The sequence below is a fragment of the Oncorhynchus nerka genome, linkage group LG20, assembly GCF_034236695.1.
Source record: "Oncorhynchus nerka isolate Pitt River linkage group LG20, Oner_Uvic_2.0, whole genome shotgun sequence".
NCBI lineage: Eukaryota > Metazoa > Chordata > Actinopteri > Salmoniformes > Salmonidae > Oncorhynchus > Oncorhynchus nerka.
The window spans coordinates 78615991-78638147 of record NC_088415.1 but is presented as its reverse complement, the minus strand read 5'-3'; the positions used below and the strand labels follow the sequence as shown (position 1 = coordinate 78638147).

Here is a 22157-nt window from a genome sequence, read left to right as displayed (position 1 = left end):
CAAATTTGTAAGGGCACTAGAACAGTCAGCAGCACCCGGTCTCACCCTACTAGAATCTGAAGTCAAATGTCCTACTGTTTGCTGATGATCTGGTGCTTTTATCCCCAGCCAAGGAGGTCCTACAGCAGCACCTAGATCTTCTGCACAGATTCTGTCAGACCTGGGCCTTGACAGTAAATCTCAGTTAGACAAAATGAATGGTGTTCCAAAACAGGTCCAGTTGCCAGGACCACATACATATTCCATCTAGACACCGTCGCCCTAGAGCACACAAAAAACTATACATACCTCGGCCTAAACATCAGTGTCACTGGTAACTTCCCCAAAGCTGTGAACGATCTGAGAGACAAGGCAAGAAGGGCCTTTTGCCCCATCAAAGGGAACATACATTTCAACATACCAATTAGGATCTGGCTAAAATACTTGAATCAGTTATAGAACCCATTGTCCTTTATGTTTGTGAGGGCTGGGGTCTGCTCACCAACCCAAAAATGACAAAATGGGACAAACACCAAATTGAGACTCTGCATGCAGAATTCTGCAACAATATCCTCTGTGTACAACGTAAAACACCAAATAATGCATGCAGAGCAGAATTAGGCCGATACCTGCTAATTATCAAAATCCAAAAAGAGCTGTTAAATTCTACAACCACCTAAAAAGAAGAGATTCCCAAACTTTCCATATCAATGCCATCACCAACAGAGAGATGAACATGGAGAAGAGTCCCCTAAGCAAGCTGGTCCTGGGGCTCTGCTCACAAAAACAAACAGACCCCACAGAGGCCCAGAACAACAACACAATTAGACCAACCAAATCATGAGAAAACAACAAAATAATTACTTGACACATTGGAAAGAATCAACAAAAAAACAGAGAGTACTTCTGCCACTGTGACTGACCCAATATTAAGATTTGACTATGTATAGACCTGGCTCTCAAGAGAAGACAGGCTATGTGCACACTGCCAACAAAATGAGGTGGAAGCTGAGATGCACTTCCTAACCTCCCGCCAAATGTATAACCATATTAGAGACACATATTTCCCTCAGATTACACAGACCCACAAAGAATTTGAAAACAAATCCAATTTTGATAAACTCCCATATCTATTGAGTGAAATACCACAGTGTGCTATTCACAGCAGCAAGATTTGTGACTTGTTTGCCACAAGAAAAGGTCAACCAGTGAAGAACAAACACCATTGTAAATATAACCCATATTTATGTTTATTTATTTTCGCTTTTTAACTATTTGCACATCGTTATAACACTGTATATATACATATGACATTTGAAATGTCTCTATTTCTTTGCAACTTTTATGAGTGTAATGTTTACTGTTAATTTTTTATTGTTTATTTAACTTATGTCTATTATTTATTTCACTTACTTTGGCAATGTAAACATATGTTTCCCATGCCAATAAAGCCCTTTGAATTGAATTGAGAGAGAGAGAGAAACACTGTTGAGACCACATGTTATACTGTACAAGAGAGTCAGCTCTCATAGAACTTGTATAGATTGTTTGTCCAGTGCTGCTATTGCGAGTCTGTTCCATGTTCCACGGACACATGCAGCTGTTCCATGTAATCATTAATAATGCAGAGGTGTCGGTTCATTTGGAGGAATAAGTGTCTGTGTTACAACCCTACAGCCTCCCCTTTCCTTGGACTGCCAGGCAGATGCTCCATTCCAAACTCTGTGTAGAGAGAGAGAGAGGGGGGGGTCGTCTTACAAGAGGTCAGCCATGACACCCTGTTTTGGCTTTTTGTTGATTTAGTCATCCGATCGCTCATTTGCATTGGTGTGACAGCTGGCGAATTGTGAGCAGTCGTTTGTTCAGTGTCTACCTGTGTGGATGGGCTTAGCATTTTCACCTGGCATGTCCCTTGTAGGACAGGACAGGTGCATGGGATGGTTAGAACAGGATGCTACTGCTGAGGTTGAGACAGAGCTCTTTGTCCAATCAGCTCGTACTAAAACTGTCCTAGCACCAATCACAACTCTGTATCTTGTATCCAATGCAGATATGAACAAATCCCTTATGATGATATTTGTTACATTAGTTCTACTCTCACCCTGAGTGAGTGAGGTTATAGCAAGACTGGTGCCATACAGCTGCTTTTGGACAACTCCTTTACCATTGACTCATCTAAAACACACTTTAAAGAAAGGGAGAGAATTCTTTGAACACTCCACAAGTTGGGCTGGGGATTCAAAACAGTTCCCTACTACAGACCCATTTCACTAATACATACTGGCATCAAAAGAAAAGTAGCTTATTTGTTTTGAGACTTATAATGTGTTAGAAGTGGAGCAAGCCACCCTGAACTAAGAGATCACAGATGTTAAGAGGGTAGAGGGGGAAATGGCAATCATTACGTACATTTAAACTGGAACACTGCCAAAACCATGGGGCTCAGTGTTTATTCAAGAACAATTGGCTGAATGAAATCATACGGGACATATGCACTGAATCACAAGAAATGTTGACTTTGAATGTATTGCACTTTGAATCAATTGCACTCAAGTATTTTATCACAGATCACTTGGTCTTATTCTAATGTCCCCTTACAACCTGATATAAGGGCTAAGTGTAGTCTGTGTGTAGTCTGTGTAGTGTCTGTGTAGTGTATGTGTAGTGTCTGTGTAGTGTATGTGTAGTGTATGTGTATTGTATGTGTAGTGTCTGTGTAGTGTATGTGTAGTGTATGTGTAGTGTATGTGTAGTGATGCCTCACTGTATGGAATGTATATTGACCGGTTATATAGCGTCCTTCACATACAGTCCATTTTCATGTTAAGACTTGAATGTGCATTTTAGCTATACTAGTAAATCTCAATTTCCGTTGCTTCCAAAGTGTGTGTGTGTGCGTGTGTGTGTGAGGTGAATCACTATAGGCCTAACTCAAAGCAGTAAAGTGTAAGTGGGGATGCAGCATGGACAGACAGACAGACAGACAGACAGACAGACAGACAGACAGACAGACAGACAGACAGACAGACAGACAGACAGACAGACAGACAGACATAGGGGCTTTTCTGTTTTATAACAGATTGCACATGAAAGGATTGCGTTCAAGCCTTTCCTTTGTGGCTTGTAATTACTAGTGTGCTAATTGCTTTAAATTGCTGACATCTCGAGTCGATAAGGATGAGAACAAGGCCTTCAAAGGGAAGTTGTCCGAAAAGGGAAAGACAAGAACCCTGAACAAAGACAACAACAAAAGGAAAACATCAGTTGACTAATATAATACTCTCTCTCTTCCTCTACCTCTCTCTTTTCTAATGTTTTTCTTTCTTTTCTCTCAATTCAATTCCAAGGAGCTTTATTGGCATGGGAAATGTATGTTTACATCGCCTAAATAAGTTAAATAAACAAAACTGAGAAGAAACTAATTTAACAACATCAACAAAAACGATTAGAAATTAACAGTAAACATTGCACTCACCTCTATATATCTCTATCTCTGTCTCCCTCTCTCTCCCCTCTCTGTCTTCCCCCTCTATCTCTGTCTCCCTCTCTCTCTCTCCCCTCGCTGTCTTCCCCCTCTATCTCTGTCTCTCTCACTCTCTCCCCTCTCTGTCTTCCCCCTCTATCTCTGTCTCCCTCTATATCTCTCCCCTCTCTGTCTTCCCCTCTATCTCTGTCTCCCTCTCTCTCTCTCCCCTCTCTGTCTTCCCCCTCTATCTCTGTCTCCCTCTCTCTCTCTCCCTCTTTGTCTTCCCCTCTATCTCTGTCTCCCTCTATATCTCTCCCTCTCTGTCTTCCCCCTCTATGTCTGTCTCTCTCTCTCTCTCTCTCTCTCTCTCCCTCTGTCTTCCCCCTCTATCTCTGTCTCCCTCTCTCTCTCTCTCTCTCCTCTCTGTCTTCCCCCTCTATCTCTGTCTCTCTCTCTCTCCCCCTCTCTGTCTTCCCCCTCTATCTCTGTCTCCCTCTCTCTCTCCCCTCTCTGTCTTCCCCCTCTATCTCTGTCTCTCTCTCTCTCTCTCCCCCTCTCTGTCTTCCCCCTCTATCTCTGTCTCCCTCTCTCTCTCTCTCTCTCTCTCTCTCCCCCTCTCTGTCTTCCCCCTCTATCTCTGTCTCCCTCTCTCTCCCCCTCTCTGTCTTCCCCTCTATCTCTGTCTCCCTCTCTCTCTCCTTTCTGTCTTCCCCCTCTATCTCTGTCTCCCTCTCTCTCTCCTCTCTGTCTTCCCCCTCTATCTCTGTCTCCCTCTCTCTCTCCTCTCTGTCTTCCCCCTCTCTCTGTCTCCCTCTCTCTCTCCTTTCTGTCTTCCCCCTCTATCTCTGTCTCCCTCTCTCTCTCCTCTCTGTCTTCCCCCTCTATCTCTGTCTCCCTCTCTCTCTCCTCTCTGTCTTCCCCCTCTCGCTGTCTCCCTCTCTCTCCCCTCTCGGTCTTCCCCCTCTATCTCTGTCTCCCTCTCTCTCTCTCCCCTCTCTGTCTTCCCCCTCTATCTCTGTCTCTGTCTCATTTTCTTAGGTAAAGTGAACACCATTCTAACTGTGCTCCTGTTGTGTTCTTGTTGTGTTTGCAGTACGACAGTGAGGCCATGTTCCTGGGCATGCCAGAGGCTGGCCTGGACTTTGTGCCAACCAACCAGGTGGGTTAATTACTCTTCCCTGTGCTTTAAGTTTGAAATCCTAATTAGACACATTTAAGATGACGCATCGCTAAATTAGCGCCCACTATCAGTCGCCACCATAATCAGGGGCTATTATGACATGTAAACAGTGCATTTAAACCTCGTTGCAGCCTAATCCAATAAAGCCACTAACTGCACAGTTGTTTTGTTGTTAGATAGATTTTATTTTATTTCCAGTTCAACTTACAGTTCTACCTAGCTACAGCCAAGCTGTGCCTGTTTGAGAGCTTGCCTGGCTTAATGAGCCAATAGAATAGTCCCAAAACTGTAAACGATCAAATAGTACCTGAACCCAGGTCTGGTAGAGTACACAGCTGCTTAAAGATGGAATCCACATTAGGGGAACCAGCGCCTCTGTTCTCCCCAGTCCCTTTGTTATTGTTATACAAAACAGAGTTGAGGAGCGTCCAAACGGAGGTGAGCAGGGGGGTAAAAACATTTTGCGGAACATATTCTGCTGTTTTATCGCGTGTGCAATGATGTCCGAGGGGGGAAAAAAAGTGTTCATTATTTCCGGTTTCTTGAGGTTGTTTTAATATCCTAAACGGACATGGCAGATTCACCATTAGGGATTCCAGCTTCAAAAAGCCTATAAATTAAAATGTATCACTAAAAAGAGGTGCATTTAGCTTTCATGTGTACATGTGTTGCAGGGCTGTTTCTCCATGTATTCTAGTGGGAGTGTTAACTATAATACATCTCCAGAAGTATGTGGACACCCCTTCAGATTAGTGGATTCGGCTGTTTCAGTCATACTTGTTGCTGACAGGTGTATAAAATTGAGCACACAGCCATGCAATCTCCATAGACAAATATTGGCAGTAGAATGGCCTTACTGAAGAGCTCAGTGACTTTCAACGTGGCACCGTCATACAACGCCACCTTTCCAATAAGTCAGTTCTTCAAATGTTTGCCCTGCTAGAGCTGCCCCGGTCAACTGTAAGTGCTGTTATTGTGAAGTGGAAATGTCTAGGAGCAACATCGGCTCAGCCGCGAAGTGGTAGGCAGTGGTGTAAAGTACTTAAGTACAAATACTTTAAATTACTACTTAAGTCGTTTTTTAGGGTATCTGTACTTTACTATTTATATTTTTGACTACTTTTACTTTTTACTTTTATTCCTTAAGAAAATATTTTACATTTTACTCTGTACATTTTCCTTGACACCCAAAAGTACTTGTTACATTTTGAATGCTTAGCAGGACAGGAAAATGGTCAAATTCACACACTTATCAACCGAAAGTCCCTGGTCATCCCTACTGCCTCTGATCTGGCGGACTCACTAAACACACGTTTGTTTGTAAATGATCTCATCCAGTTTGCTTAATATAAGGAATTTGAAATTATTTATAGTTTTACGTTTGATACTTATGTATATTTGAAACAAAATACTTTTTAGAATTTTACTCCAGTAGAATTTTACTGGGTGACTTTACTTTTATTTGAGTCATTTTCTATTAAGGTATCTTTACTTTTACTCAATGATGACAGTTGAGTACTTTTTCCACCACTGGTGGTGGGCCACACAAGCTCACAGAACGGGACCGTCCTGGTGGTGGGCCACACAAGCTCACAGAACGGGACCGTCCTGGTGGTGGGCCACACAAGCTCACAGAACGGGACCGTCCTGGTGGTAGGCCACACAAGCTCACAGAACGGGACCGTCCTGGTGGTGGGCCACACAAGCTCACAGAACGGGACCGTCCTGGTGGTAGGCCACACAAGCTCACAGAACGGGACCGTCCTGGTGGTGGGCCACACAAGCTCACAGAACGGGACCGTCCTGGTGGTAGGCCACACAAGCTCACAGAACGGGACCGTCCTGGTGGTAGGCCACACAAGCTCACAGAACGGGACCGTCCTGGTGGTAGGCCACACAAGCTCACAGAACGGGACCGTCCTGGTGGTGGGCCACACAAGCTCACAGAACGGGACCGTCCTGGTGGTGGGCCACACAAGCTCACAGAACGGGACCGTCCTGGTGGTGGGCCACACAAGCTCACAGAACAGGACCGTCAAGTCCTGAAGGGTGTAGTGCTTAAAACTTGCCTGTCCTCGGTTGCAACACTCACTACTGAGTTCCAAACTGCCTCTGGAAGCAACGTCAGCACAATAACTGTTCTTCGGGAGCTTCATGAAATGGGTTTCCATGGGCGAGCAGCCGCACACAAGCCTAAGATCACCATGCGCAATTCCAAGCGGCTGGAGTGGTGTAAAGCTCGCCGCCATTGGACTCTGGAGGAGTGGAAATGCGTTCTCTGGAGTGATGAAGCACGCTTCACCATCTGGCATTCCGATGGACGACTCTGGGTTTTGTTGATGCCAGGTGAAAGCTACCTGCCCCAATGCATAGTGCCAACTGTATAGTTTGGAGGAGGAGGAATAATGGTCTGGAGCTGTTTCTCATGGTGCGGGCCCCTTAGTTCTAGTGAAGGGAAAACTTTACTCTACAGTATACAATGGCATTCTAGACAAACTTTGTGGCAACAGTTTGGGGAAGGCCCTTTCCTGTTTCAGCATGACAATGCCCTCGTGCACAAAGCGAGGTCCATACAGAAATGGTTTATCAAGATCGGTGTGGAAGAACTTGACTGGCCTGCACAGAGCCCTGACCACAACCCCATCTAACATCTTTGGGATGAATTGGAATGCCAACTGCGAGCCAGGCCTAATCGCCCAACATCAGTGCCCAACCTCACTAATGCTCTTGTGGATGAGCAAGAATGTTTCAACATCTAGTGGAAAGCCTTCCCAAAAGAGTGAAGGCTGTTATAGCAACAAAGGGGGACCAACTCCATATTAATGCCCATGATTTTGGAATGAGATGTTTGACGAGCAGGTGTCCACATACTTTTGTATGTGATGTAGTGTGTCTGCCCTAGGAGGATGGTAGATTATTTCAGGATACTGGTGCTGTGTCTCTGTTATTGTTGGGGTTGGCCTCAGGTGAATCACATTTTGAGCAGGGAGAGTGTAACAGTGGGCCGTGTGATAACTGTAAATACCACTTAGATATGGCCCAGTGCACAAGTTAATGGTTAGCAAAGGGATTGGAAGTGTGTGTGTGTGTGTGTGTCAAATAAAATAAAATGTTATTTGTCACATGCTTTGTAGACAACAGGTGTAGACTAACTGTGTTTGTGTGTGCGTGTGTTTGTGCATTTGTGCATGAGCATGCGTGTGCACGTGTGTGTGCACGTGTGTGTGTGTGAGGGGGGTTAGTGCTAAGTCCTTAAAGCTAGAATCCTTAGTTGCTACATCAATTTTTGGACTTATAAATTAGTTATATGATATAGTATATCCACAGATTCTTGAAGAATATAACTTAAAGGGGCAATCAGCAGTTGCTACATTCATTTTTGGACTTCTAAATTAATGTTATGTACCCATTGATTCTTGAAGAATATAATTTATAAATGCCTCTTGAGATTAGTTCAACTGTCGTACTCCATCAGAACCCAAAATATAAGCTTCTTTACTCCAATGTTTGTAAACTATGTAAATGTAAACAAACACTGTATTGCCTCATAATATGGTTAAAGCTATCATGTTGATATCATGGATGGCCAGTCCTTACATCCATTGCTCTGTCTATTAATCTGAGATGGTGACATTTCTCCAGGTCCATCCATCAGCTTTTTATTTTATTACATTTTTTGTAATTTTGAATGAAAACATTTTTTAGCGGGTTAATTAGCTTTAATATTGCAGATAGATTGTGGCTTCCATCAATGTCATTGTCTGCATCATTTCCAATCACCTATATATTTTTAAAACTATTTTCTACATTGTAGAATAATAGTGAAGATATCAATACTATGAAATAAAACATTTGTAATCATGCAGTAACCAAAAAAGTGTTAAAACAAATCAAAATATATTTAACATTTGAGGTTCTTCAAAGTAGCCACCCTTTGCCTTGATGACAGCTTTGCACACTCTTGGTATTCTCTCAACCAGCTTCATGCGGTAGTCACCTGGAATGCATTTCAAATAACAGGTGTACCTTGTTAAAGGTTGTGACAAGGTAGGATTGGTATACAGAAGATAGCCCTATTTGGTAAAAGACCAAGTCCATATTTTGGCAAGAACGACTCAAATGAGCAAAAAGAAATGACAGTCCATCATTACTTTAAGACATGAAGGTCAGTCAATCTGGAAAATTTCAAGAACTTTGAAAGTTTTGTCATAACTCTCCTGTGAAGATCTGAAGGATCAGGATACAGTGGTTCTGCTCTACAGCGCCCTCTCTCTCCCGCAGAGGTGGAGGGGGCCGATTTATGGCGGTTGTAAAATACTCTGCTTCTGGCCTCTGTAGTATCGAGATTAGAAGGTGACTGTGGAACACAGAGAGACACTTCACATCAAAAGGTTGAATAATTGAACAGTATTTCTGTATTACAAGCAGTTGGAGTGGTCCGTGGACACTTAAGGAACAGTCATGTCGAGTTTGTTTCATTTGGTGACCTCATGGAGAACAGGAGACACACATTACTGTTTCTTTGTTTGTATATAATTCTCAATAATGGGGTTTGCATCTGAATGTTGTATAAAATAAATGATTAAGCATAAGAATACTTTTGGAAAGACAACAATGTGATCTTAGTCTTCTAAATGAGAGTTGTTTTTCATAGTAACTTATGATCGGTCAGTGGCCACACCCCTGTGAGCACAGACACTATACCCAAAGGTCATAGAACGCCCCTTTCCACAGAGTTAATAAAAGGACTAAAAGGAGTAAAAAAACGCAGGGACGGGAGTTCCCACATCGAAATGGCTAAGAAATCTACAAACTAAAGACCAATTATTCAGGCTGCAGCTGTTTAAGTGCTTTACTCAAGGCAAAGAGTGGCTACTTTGAAGAATCTCAACTCTAAAATATATTTGGATTCATTTAACACTTTTTTGGTTACTACATGATTCCATATGTGTTATTTCATAGTTTTGATATCTTCACTATTATTCTACAATGTAGAAAATAGTAAAAATAAAGAAACACTCTTGAATGAGTAGGTGTGTCCAAACGTTTGACTGATACTGTATATAAAATCTATTTTCCTTTATTATTTTCCCATAATCATACCATCCCTCCCCTAATTGGAGTTAACTAATGGACAACAACACTTAGGTTTCTACATCCAGCTTATGCATACTATATACATTTTATGGACACAGTACATTTTACAATAGTTGTCTTTTTTTGTTCCACTCAACCCCTCCCATCTATCTCTGAACACCATCCAGTCCCATACTTCAGCTCCACTCAACCCCTCCCATCTATCTCTGAACACCATCCAGTCCCATCATTCAGCTCCACTCAACCCCTCCCATCCATCTCTGAACACCATCCAGTCCCATACTTCAGCTCCACTCAACCCCTCCCATCTATCTCTGAACACCATAAAGTCCCATCATTCAGCTCCACTCAACCCCTCCCATCCATCTCTGAACACCATCCGGGCCCATCCTTCAACTCCACTCAACCCCTCCCATCTATCTCTGAACACAATCCAGTCCCATCATTCAGCTCCACTCAACCCCTCCCATCCATCTCTGAACACCATCCATTTTTCAGACATTCATGATCCTGCAACCAAAAACAAGCTACACGTGGACAGTACCAAAATAATTATCTAATGATTCTGTCTCTTATTAGCAAAGCTGGGATGGTTGTATCCCCATATATAACATTCTATTGGTTGCAAGAATTTTTAATAAAAATGTTAATGGGAAAACCCTTAGTTTTGAATCCAGCTTTGTTTTGTGTATCAGTTCATAAACCATGTGCCATGGAAGCGGTACATCGAAAATCTCTTCCCAACTATTTTGCAATCTATATGGCACGGCTGTCAATGTTTTAAATGAAACTGGTATACTTTTTTATTTATCACAGTGTTCTTTAACAAATTTTGGTCTTTAATGCAGAGCTGACAGTCAAGTTCCTTACTTTCTTTCCACTTGCCTCTTCCATTTTTTTGCGGTAATGCTGCAATTAGTTGGTTGTAAATTTTGAGTAGAGCAGACATGTCCATATATTTCTGTCAGCTGCATGTGTGACATAACTCCACCAGTCCTATGTATGATATCATCATTATACCTTTTGTAAACCTTTTGTCCAAAAATATGTATTTTTTTATCAATAGTATATTTGAGTTTAACCATAATATTTGTTATAATATTTGTTATTGTCTTTTCTGGTGGATTAAACTCAAATTGCAACCAAGTTTCTATGTCATGTTTTAAAAATAGCTATATTTGATTTCATTTTCAAATAACCAAAAGTGAGAGGTTGTAGTCTGAATAAAGTGGAAAATGCCATTTTTTAACATGAGGTGAGACATTTTTACTAATCTGCTAGAGAACCCGTCCGGATTCAAGTGTAACTTTTGTATGACGGAAGCCTTTAATCTAATGGTCTAATGCTTTAATATTTAATCATTTATGACCTCCGAATTCATATTCATTATATTAATAGGCCCATTTAATTTTGTCTGGCTTGCCGTTCCACATTTTTTATTTTTTATGTTTTGCTCATATAATTTAAAAAACATGTTGCTAGGTGTAGGCAAGGACATAAGCAAATAGGTGAACTGGGATATGACTAATCATGGTGATTTTTCCCCCACAAATAGACAGGTATTTTCCTTTCCATGGTAGCAAGATCGTATCTATTTTTGCCAACTTTCTATTAAATGTATTGTATTGAGATAATTTATTTCTTTCGGGATATGAATACTGAGTATGTCCACTTCACCATTAGATCCTTTTATTGGTAAACTACACGGTAATGTAAAAGTTAAAACATTTTGTGATCCAATACCTAATGTAGTACACTTGGATTTCTAGAACCTTGATATAATTGTTGGACCTGATTTTTAAAGTTAACATTTTGATGGTCATAATAAATAGATATGCCGATAGTGGACAACCTTGTTTTACTCCTCTTGACAGTTTAATACTTTCTGAGCAGTAGCCATTATTTACTATTTTACACCTAGGGTTACTATACATAACTTTTATTCATTGTAAAAGAGATTCTCCAAAATTGAAATATTCCAGGCATTTACAGTGCCTTGCGAAAGTATTCGGCCCCCTTGAACTTTGCGACCTTTTGCCACATTTCAGGCTTCAAACATAAAGATATAAAACTGTATTTTTTTGTGAAGAATCAACAACAAGTGGCGCTACAAAGTATTAACTTAAGGGGGCTGAATAATTTTGCACGCCCAATTTTTCAGTTTTTGATTTGTTAAAAAAGTTTGAAATATCCAATAAATGTTGTTCCACTTCATGATTGTGTCCCACTTGTTGTTGATTCTTCACAAAAAAATACAGTTTTATATCTTTGTTTGAAGCCTGAAATGTGGCAAAAGGTCGCAAAGTTCAAGGGGGCCGAATACTTTCGCAAGGCACTGTATATATAAATTCCAGTTGTACTTCATCAAAAGCCTTTTCAAAGTCAGCTATGAATAACAGGCCTGGTTTCCCAGATTTTTCATAGTGTTCTATTGTTTCCAGTACCTTTCTTAAATTATCTCCAATGTATCATTCATGTAAAAAACCTGTCTGATTAGGATTAATAATATCCAACAATACCTTTTTAATTCTATGCGCTATGCACCTTGCTAGAATTTTTGCATCACAACACTGAAGTTTAAGGGGATTCCAATTTTTTGTCACTTGGGTCCTGTTTCAGTAATAATGAACTCAGACCACCTTGTTGAGTATCTGATAATCTACCATTTTTATAGCAGTGGTTAAAACATGCTTATAAAGCTCCCCTGAGTACATCAAAAAAGGTGCGCTATACCTCAACTGGTATGCCATCCAGGCTTTAACTGCACCAAGTTCCTCCTCTGTAATTTGGCCTTCACGTGAGCCTTTCTGTACAGCTGGTAATTTTACATTATTAATAGGGAAAAATCCTTACAGTTGACTTCGGTTAGTGGAGATGGAGGAGACCTAAATGAAAACATATGCTTAAAGTTCTTTGCTTCCTCTTTCAAAATATAGTTTGGTGAATCATGGTTTACTCTGTCATTTGAAACAAGTTTTAGTAAATTAATTCAGATTTAAAAAACTTCCCCATATTCCATCCAGTTCACTTTATTTTTTATAATATATTACACTTGAGTGACTGGCAGACCACTCTAGTCCACTTATATCCTATGGCCTTTGAGAGATTGGGACCCATTCTTTATAAAGAGCACACAGTGCCACCCACAGAGCAGAAGCAGATTAACTGACAAAAGCATTTCCAACGCCCTCACCTCCATTGTAATGTATACACTTATTTAAAAATATATATCTTTATTTATTTCCACAATTAAATGATAATATGTGTAATAATGTTGGCAGTTGTGATTCAACCTGTATTGTCCCTAACATCCTTACCCCATATCATCAGATGTGGGACTCTCTCTCTCTCTCTCTCTCTCTCTCTCTCACTCACTCACTCACTCACTCACTCACTCACTCACTCACTCACTCACTCACTCACTCACTCACTCACTCACTCACTCACTCACTCACACACACACACACACACACACACACGCTCCCCACCTTTCCCCCACAAACAACCACAAGATCAGATGTTCAACAGCTGTTCCATCCCCGAGCCCAACTCAAGAGAAGACTTTTGTAGCTGTTTGAGAAGGCATGGAATATTGAGCAAGATTGGTTAATCAAATCTCCCCAATGTCAAGTCATAGCTGATGGCGCTCAGATACCCCACCCTGAAACACATATGTTGATAATGACCATTTTCCCAAGCATCTCTGTGCAGTCAGACCTTTTTATTATTTTGTGCCACCAGGGCCGATTGTCCGAGTCTGATTGTCTGGGCGTGACCCCTTCCTCATGGGGTACTGCAGCTAGTTCCATCAGATTTTTACCAAAACAGAAGCAGGGAGATGCTCTGTTAGTGTTTTTATTTATTTGACCTTTATTTTACTAGGCAAGTCAGCTAAGAACAAATTCTTATTTTCAATGACAGCCTAGGAACAGTGGGTTAACTGCCTGTTCAGGGGCAGAATGACAGATTAGTACCTTGTCAGCTTGGGGGTTTGAACTTGCAACCTTCCGGTCCTTGTCCAACGCTCTAACAACTAGGCTACCCTGCCGCCCCAGTTAACGACTCTAGCTTTAAGGGACATAACACAATCAAATATTAATAAAGAATTGTATGTTCCTGAGGCAGCCATCGTGGCCAGATTAAAATATTATTTCATGTTGTTTTAATTTCACCTTTATTGTGTTTTAGTTCAAACACAGTGTTCCTGTCTGTAGGAAATGGATAATTAACTTACTTTATTAATGAACTAAAGGCTTTGTGTTAATTAGCCGTAGCCTCCCTCCCTTCCCTTAGTCTAGGGGCTGTAGGGCGACGGAGATAACGAATTGGAGACTGTGGTTTCACAAATAGCTCTTAATAGGATACTGTACCCATGCGTTTTCAAGGGAGGATTGTGCAGTCTAATAACAAGTTGCGCTATGCTATATCACTCAATATGAATGTTATTCAAGAACATTATACCAATCATTTATTTACAACACTGACAAATTGTTCCATTAAAGCTCAACTTCTTCAATCCCATATTTACTGTCTGCAAAAGGGTCAATCTCACTGAAAGGAATGGTAATTTAGCTAATAAGCATCATATGTAGCAACACATATTCTATTGCTTACATTGCAGTTAACCCTTTTTCACTCTGTTTCATTTCGTGTCATTACGAAGTAGAAGTGTCATGAATTAGTTAAACAAGGGAAAATTACATTTATCCCCCCCCCCCAAAAAAAAATTTGGTCAGGTTCCTAAAATATTGGGCTGGGGAACGATTGTTTTTGGTTTCTGTTCTGACTCATATAAATGTGTGAAAGTGTCGTTTCAGAGCAATTCACACCCTTTGCACGCATATATGAAACTGTGTTCACCTTCGCTATAGTCAGAAACACATTTACTGAGGTGTGCACAGCATGCCTGGTACTTTAAAAAAATACTTTCTAATGTTTTTCATAGTCATGTAATCAGAGTAATATGCTGAAGTCAATCACCACAATATCTTACAAAACTATCTCAGTCAATGTGAATAATTCATGAAAATGAATGATGGATGTATCCATCAGTTATGGCCCACCATTGCTATTCCATTCTACATCAGCAATTTGCATAATTTCTATCAATTGTGATTGGACATCATTTAATCTAATGCATGCCACTCACACCGTCTCCCATATCCATGACAACGGTTTTATTTTATTTACTGAAAATATTGATACTGGTTTACTTAGAATCTTTTAATTAGGACTGTGGTAAAACTTAGAGGAAAACCCGCTTCATTCAGTCTTCTGAAAACCTAATTATATAATAGTTTTATTTTTCAGCGGGACAATTACACAAACTTGAATGCTAAAAACACCCCAGAATGGCTTTCCAAGAGGTGTTGAGTGTTCCTGAGTGGTTCAGTCGCAGTCCTGACTTAACTTTGCTTGAAAATCAGAGACAATGTTTGAATATTGCTACCCATCTATGATTCCCAACCAAATTTACTGAGTTTGAGGAATTTTGACAAAAACAATGGATATATGTTGCCCTAAGAGTTGTGCAAAGTTGGTAGAATCTTTTTTTAAATAATCACAGCTGTAATGGCTGCCAAAGGTGCTTCGCCCATATATTTACCTCTGGGGTGTGAAGACATACAGATTTTTAATTTAACCTTTATTTTACTAGGCAAGTCAGTTAAGAACAAATTATTATTTTCAATGACGGCTTAGGAACAGTGGGTTAACTGCCTGTTCAGGGGCAGAACGACAGATTTTGTACTTGCAACCTTTCGGTTACTAGTCCAATGCTCTAACCACTAGGCTACCCTGTAGGAACTTAATTTGATTACCCTTTTGGTGGAGAACTTTCCTATAAAGCAAATGTAAAATGTTTAGTGGATTTGAGGTTTAAAAAGGCTTCTGAAGTTTGTAATTTCCACTTTGAAATTTCAGACCTGATTTTCCCTTTTAAAAATGTATCAACCCAGACAAAAATGTCCATGAATTATAAACACACACAGTAATTCACATTCCCTGTTGTATGTCTTTTTCATGGGGTGCACGTCATAAAAACTCAATTCAAAAGTTTGCTTTATTAAATTAGGAATGTCAAATGTCCTTGTGTGTAGCAATGTCATCTAGATAATGTAATTTGATTTAAAAAGCCTTTTCATTGTTAAAATAGGCCTATAATTGTATTTTTATTTAAGACTCTCGCAAGTGATCGTGTAAGTCGCTCTGGATAAGAGCATTGCTAAATGACTAAAATGTAAAAATGATCAAATAGTAATGTCCATTCGGATACTTGAATATTCGATTAATCGTGCCCATCATCCCTAATTTCTGCAATAGTAAATGTCTTACCATTCATGTTTCTTGAAAAATATCTCAATGAGGCTAACCTGTATATATGATGGTTAGGTAAAGCATCCTGACTGTTCAGAGAACATGTTTGTCATTGTTCTCTAGAAGCTAATCTAAGGTTAGTTTTACATTCCCACCCAGATGGTTAATGGCCTAGTTTAAGGATGCTGAGCTGATCCAAGATCTGTGCCTAAGGGTTCTTCCTTCCATCCTTCTATGACTCTGTCGTGACCCTTGAACTTTCTGTTCCCTCTGGTAGTTCCGTGTGCCTCCCAACCCCCACCAGACGCATCTCAGCGCCAAACAGACTGGACCCCTGTGGAAACGAGATGGCCCTGCTCACTCCGATGGATCCCGGCTACCCTGGGTAAATACACAACAACGAATTCACCACCAGTGGGTTTCAGGGCTCAGACACAAGGCAGGCACTTGTCAGTTGATGAAAGTTTAAATCCTCACTCGTATAAAAAGAAAGACTACACACTTCGATCTAATCTCTCCAAAGTGTGTTTGTTATGACAACGTTTCGACCCAGGCCTGCATCATACTGCAAATCAGAATCCCTTATTACTTGACTTTGGCATATTGATGATGAAGTTTAAGAATGATTCATTATGAAAGATACTGTAGTTCACACACACACACACACACACACACACACACACACACACACACACACACTACCTTTGCACAATGCTTTTTTTCTATACCCACTCTCTTTCCCCCAATACTCCCCCTTCTCCCAGTCTGTCCATCCATATATCTGTTTTTCCCTTCCTTACTTTCTCATCTCTCTTTCCTTGACACCCAGACTCACATCACACACATACTGTTTGCACGCACGCACGCACACACACACACACACACACACACCTTTGGGATCAGGTAATTCGTTTTATTGGCAGCAACAGTTTTGTTCACCTTGAACATCTCGGCAGCAGACAGGGTTAAGCAACAGCACAGCGCTGCTCTCAAACAGGCGAGGCAGAAAAACAACACAGAATAGAGTATAAAGCCATAACATCTATCCGAGTCTAAAATCAAAGGTGTTATAGAGTTATGACTCAAACACATTTCAATGTAGAATCCAAAATGTTTGAAACCCTGTCCCAGCACTAGGTACAGTATGTTTGATTCTGCATGTCCCCTTCATTGGTTCAGTAGGTGTTAGGTGGATTTCTTCTTATTGTGACACCTGAACTCGTCTCACATCTTTTAGGTCTGTGCTCGGTAGTATTTGGTGAGAGTATTATAGAAGGAAAAATAGAGAGGCAAAAAGAAGTTGTTTCATTATTAATTGCGTTGGCAACATTGCAGCTCGCAGATTGTCATGCCAATAAATCATATTTTAATGTGAATTGAAAGCGAGGGGGACTGTTTCATATGGAAGCCTTTTATGCTGTTGAGGCAAAATTATCTCATTTTGTTAAAACAATAAATATTGAGTCTATTTCATTTGTATTTATTTGTTGCTTTTTAGTCCATGTTGATTATTTTACTCAGGCTTATCTAAAATAGCTATTTTCATTCGTTTTTTTGTATTTATCTCAACTTTTATCTCAAACAATGAAACAGTTGATCCCTGGTAAAAAAAATATATTTCTGTAATAAGAGAGTACCTTTCCAGATTGGGCCAATGGTTTATGGGTAGGTCAAGTGCTGAGTGGAACATTTTTAGGCAAAATAAAACAAGAATTATTCATCATAAAAACTGTATGTGTAGGCAGTGTGGGGGCCTTAACTTGGTTGGAGGGAATTCCCCATCTCCCACCCCTCTACCACACACTACATCTTACAGCATTATTAATGATGTGTTGACTAGATATGAGTGAAATGAAAGGAGAGAAATATCTCAATATGATCAAATTATTTTGAAGATGGCTGGTCTGCACTGCACCCATCAGTTGTTACATATTTTCAAATAGAAAACCATTTCATGATTTGATGTTGGTTGAAGTTGACTTATAAGTCGTTAGTCTTTTTTTTCAACTATGGTGAAGGCTCTGCAACTGTTGCTAATCATTGTCATTCTAGAGGCTAATGTTAGGAGGAACATTTTCATTTGAATGGTGCATTTGTAATAAGAATACAATATATTTGAATGGGGTTAATCAAAATAGGCCCACTAGCAGGCATTTGCATAGTTCTGAGCAGAAAGGGACTTACCATTGTTCTCAACTGAAAGGGACAATGGGCGATTGAAGAGAATGACAGAAAGAAGAAAATCTAATTTATTCAGGACAAGGCTTGATATTAGAAAATATGCTCACGAGACAATGGGCTTTTTGTTTCTAAAGGACAAATGAATGGCAGCATGAAAAACAACTACTTTGTAATAAGACCTTCAGATAATGTTAGTTTAAAAAGTTTTTTACTTTAGGGTGCTAATTATCACATGTAGGGTTGCAAAGGGTCAGAAACTTTCTGGTAAATTTCCGGAATGTTTCCGGATATTTTCCATGTGAAGTTAAGCCCAGGAATTTGGAGAATTTTGCTTAAATTCATCAAAAAATTTGCTTATAACAGTGAACCTTTTTTGTGGGAAACACATAAGGCAATTCTACGTCTTATTTTGTTTAAACTATCCCCAATTCAATGGAATTGCATCCCTCTGCATGCACAGTGCATTCTACCATCACCTGTGCAGTGTACTCTTCTATCGCATGTACAGCTGATTCTCAAGATCTTGCACACTAATGAGATGCTATTGAGCCCATACTACTACACTGTCTGAGCCAAGGACTACATGCTTTCTGGTAAGATTTGATTACAGTACTGGGTGGGGTGAATATATTTTATATGACATACATCATTTTTTGTTAACTAGTAAATAGTAGCCTACAGAAAAGTTTTAAAAATAACTTATAACTTGTGAAAACAGTTTCTGCTAGTTAGTTTTTGCTACCATGTGAGTTTTAGCTTGTTTGAGCCTGCTAACTGAGGAGTGTTAATTCATCTGTTTCCATACATGTTTCATTTTAAAACATGTATCTTACACAGGATGTGTTTAATCTAACTGCTTAACTATTTATCTGTACATGGAATTGTATTTGTTGTTTTTTTAACATCTTTTTTTCTCAATCTTTTCAGGAAAACGCCACGGGCACTATCTAATGTGTGGAGACATTTCACTGCAGCTAATGTTATATGTGAATCATATGTGAAGAATGCAACAAAGATGCAGAATCATCTGGCCAAGTGCATAAAGTTCCCTCAGCTCTCACAACAAGCAACCTCTGACAAAAATCCCTCTACTTCTATTTGAGGTGAAAATTATGAATCAGACACCTTATTGATAGCAACAGCTCATGGTCCTCCTGGAATCAGAAGTTCTTTTGGCTCAATGCAGGAACGTAGTCAGAGAAATGCTGATGAATGTTTTGTTCGAGCTGTGTATACAACTGGTTCACATCTGATGCTCACAGGCAATGTGTATTGGACGAGATTTTTTAATGTACTTCACTCAGCATACACCCCTCCAACCAGACATGCTTTATCTACTAATTTGCTGGATGCAGAGTTCAACAGAGTTCAAGTGAAGGTCAAGCAAATCATAGAGAAAGCAGACTGTATTGCAATCATCTCTGATGGGTGGTCGAATGTTCGTGGGCAAGGAATAATTAACTACATAATCTCCACCCCACAACCAGTATTCTACAAGAGCACAGGCACAAGGGACAACAGACACACCGGTCTCTACAGTGCAGATGAGCTGAAGGCAGTCATCTTGGACCACAGAAGGGATTTGCACTGGTGACAGACAATGCTGCGAACACGAAGGCTGCTTGGTCTAGTGGAGGAGCCCTACCCTCCAATCAAATCCATTGTCTGTGCTGCTCATGTATTGAATCTGCTGCCCAAGGACATCATGGCACTGAAACAATGGTTACACTCTACAAGAAAGCCAAGGAAATGGTTAGGTATGTAATGGGTCATCAAGTTATCGCAGCAATCTACCTTACCAAGCAAAGGGAAAAGAATAAGAGCACCACATTGAAGCTGCCCAGCAACACCGATTTGGGTGGTGTTATCATAATTTTGGTCTTCTGGAGGAGAAGGAGTTGCTCCAAGAAATGGCTATATCACAGTCTGCCGAGGGAGACAATGTCATCCTGTCTGATGTTCAGACTTTGCTTGCAGGTGTAAGAGAAGAAATCCGTACTGCCCTGCCCACTTCACTGTTGCTCCAAGCAAACTGCAGTTCTGAAATACATCAAAAAGCGTGACGACTTCTGCCTGAATCCCATACACGCCGCAGCGTACATGTTGGACCCCAAGTATGCTGGCAAGAGCATTGTGTCTGGTGCAGAGATCAACAAGGCCTATGGTGTCATCATTACCGTGTCTCGCCACCTTGGCATGGATGAGGGCAAGGTTCTTGGCAGTCTGGTGAAGTACACTTCCATGCAAGGGCTTTGGGATGGAGATGCAATATGGCAGCCGTGCCAGCATATCTCATCAGCCACCTGGTGGAAGGGACTTTGTGGATCTGAGTCCCTTTACCCTGTTGCCTCCATTATCCTCCAGATCCCACCAACATCAGCCGCCTCAGAGCACAACTGGTCCCTGTTTGGGAACACATACACCAAAGCACGCAACAGGCTGACCAATACAAGGGTTCAAAAATTGGTGGCCGTCCGGACAAATTTGAGGCTTTTTGAGCCTGACTACGAGCCATCCTCAACAAGGTTGGAAAGTGACAGTGAAGATGAGGCCTCAGAGTCTGATGTTTAAGAGGTGGACATTGAGGAGGTCCAGGGAGAAGACATGGAAGCCTGAGAGGAAAACAACCAAAGCTTTAGTTTCTAGACTCATCATTTTACAGATGCGATGGATCATTGGGGATCATTCAATATTCCCTTTATTGTGTTGTTCAGTGTAATCATCCCATGTGAAGAGTCAACTCATTTAATTAAAGTTAAATTCGTAACTCAATTTTTTAAAAACATTTCTATTAGTAGGATTTAATCGTTTGCAATTATATCTACTTATGTCACGCCCTGATCTGTTTCACCTGTCCTCCACCCGCCTCCAGGTGTCGCCCATCTTCCCAATTATCCCCTGTGTATTTATACCTGTGTTCTCTGTCTGTTTGTTTCCAGTTCGTCTTGTTTGTTCAAGCTTGCCAGCATTTTCCTGTCAGCTCCTATCTTTTCCCAGCCTCTCTTTTCTCGTCCTCCTGGTTTTTGACCTTTGCCTGTCCTGACCCTGTACCCACCCTTCTGACCTCTCTGCCTGTCCCTGACCCTGAGTCTGCCTGCCATCCTGTACCTCTGCCTTACCCTGGATTATCAACCCCTGCCTGCCTTGACCTGTCTTTACCTGCCCCTGTTTCTACAATAAACATTGTAACTTTGACAGTCTGCATCTGGGTCTTACCTTGATTCCTGATATGATGAGGTTAAAGGTTTGTGTTTCTGTCTCCATATGATATGGTAAATATATCCAATGCAAAAAACATCTACATTTAAATGGTGTTAATATTCTTTAGCATTTATTTCCATTAATTCCCATATATTCCCGTTAATTCCTATATATTCCCGTTAATTCACACGGAAAGTTTCCACCTCTGAATATTCCCCAAAATGTTTACCCCTAATCACAAGGCTACTGCTGTGTGGGCATACTGTATCTTTACTGTAGGGTTCTTAACTTAATTAACACCTTCTTGACCACAAAAAAATTCGAAGAGCCTTTTTTGCCGCTTTTGTAACATTTAAAGGTCCAATATGTTACTTATCTTTCTATTTTTATTCACTGCAGATGGTGTAGATGTGTTAGAAAGTGAGGACAACATGAAACAACACATTGTATTTGTCTTCATCATAGTCTCCGAGATCAAACAGACTGAACAGTAACAAGTGTCGCTGTATTGACATCTTACCCCCTGATGCTGTGACCCTGGACATCAAATTCCTCACCTTTATTACAGATGATGAAGTCACTAATAGACAGGATGATTTATAACAGGGATGAGCAACTGGTGGCTCGGGCCTCACTTTTGTAGACCCGCCATTTCATTTCCAAATAAAACATTTTAAAATGTTGGAACTTAGTTGGGGTTTCAACTTACTGTTGAGAGTTAGAATAGTAATTTGGTTG

At 40.5% G+C, this 22157-nt stretch overlaps 1 protein-coding gene across 2 annotated transcripts in view; it reads left to right on the top strand.

Moving 5' to 3' along the window:
* LOC115103170 (thymocyte selection-associated high mobility group box protein TOX-like) overlaps positions 1–22157 on the top strand; it is a 100512-nt gene that overhangs the window by 38545 nt on the left and 39810 nt on the right. For both annotated transcript variants that reach the window (XM_029623896.2, XM_029623895.2), the window contains exons 2-3: positions 4539–4604; positions 16315–16422. In XM_029623896.2, coding sequence (XP_029479756.1) covers positions 4539–4604; positions 16315–16422 — 174 coding nt within the window. The remainder of the gene's footprint in view (positions 1–4538; positions 4605–16314; positions 16423–22157) is intronic.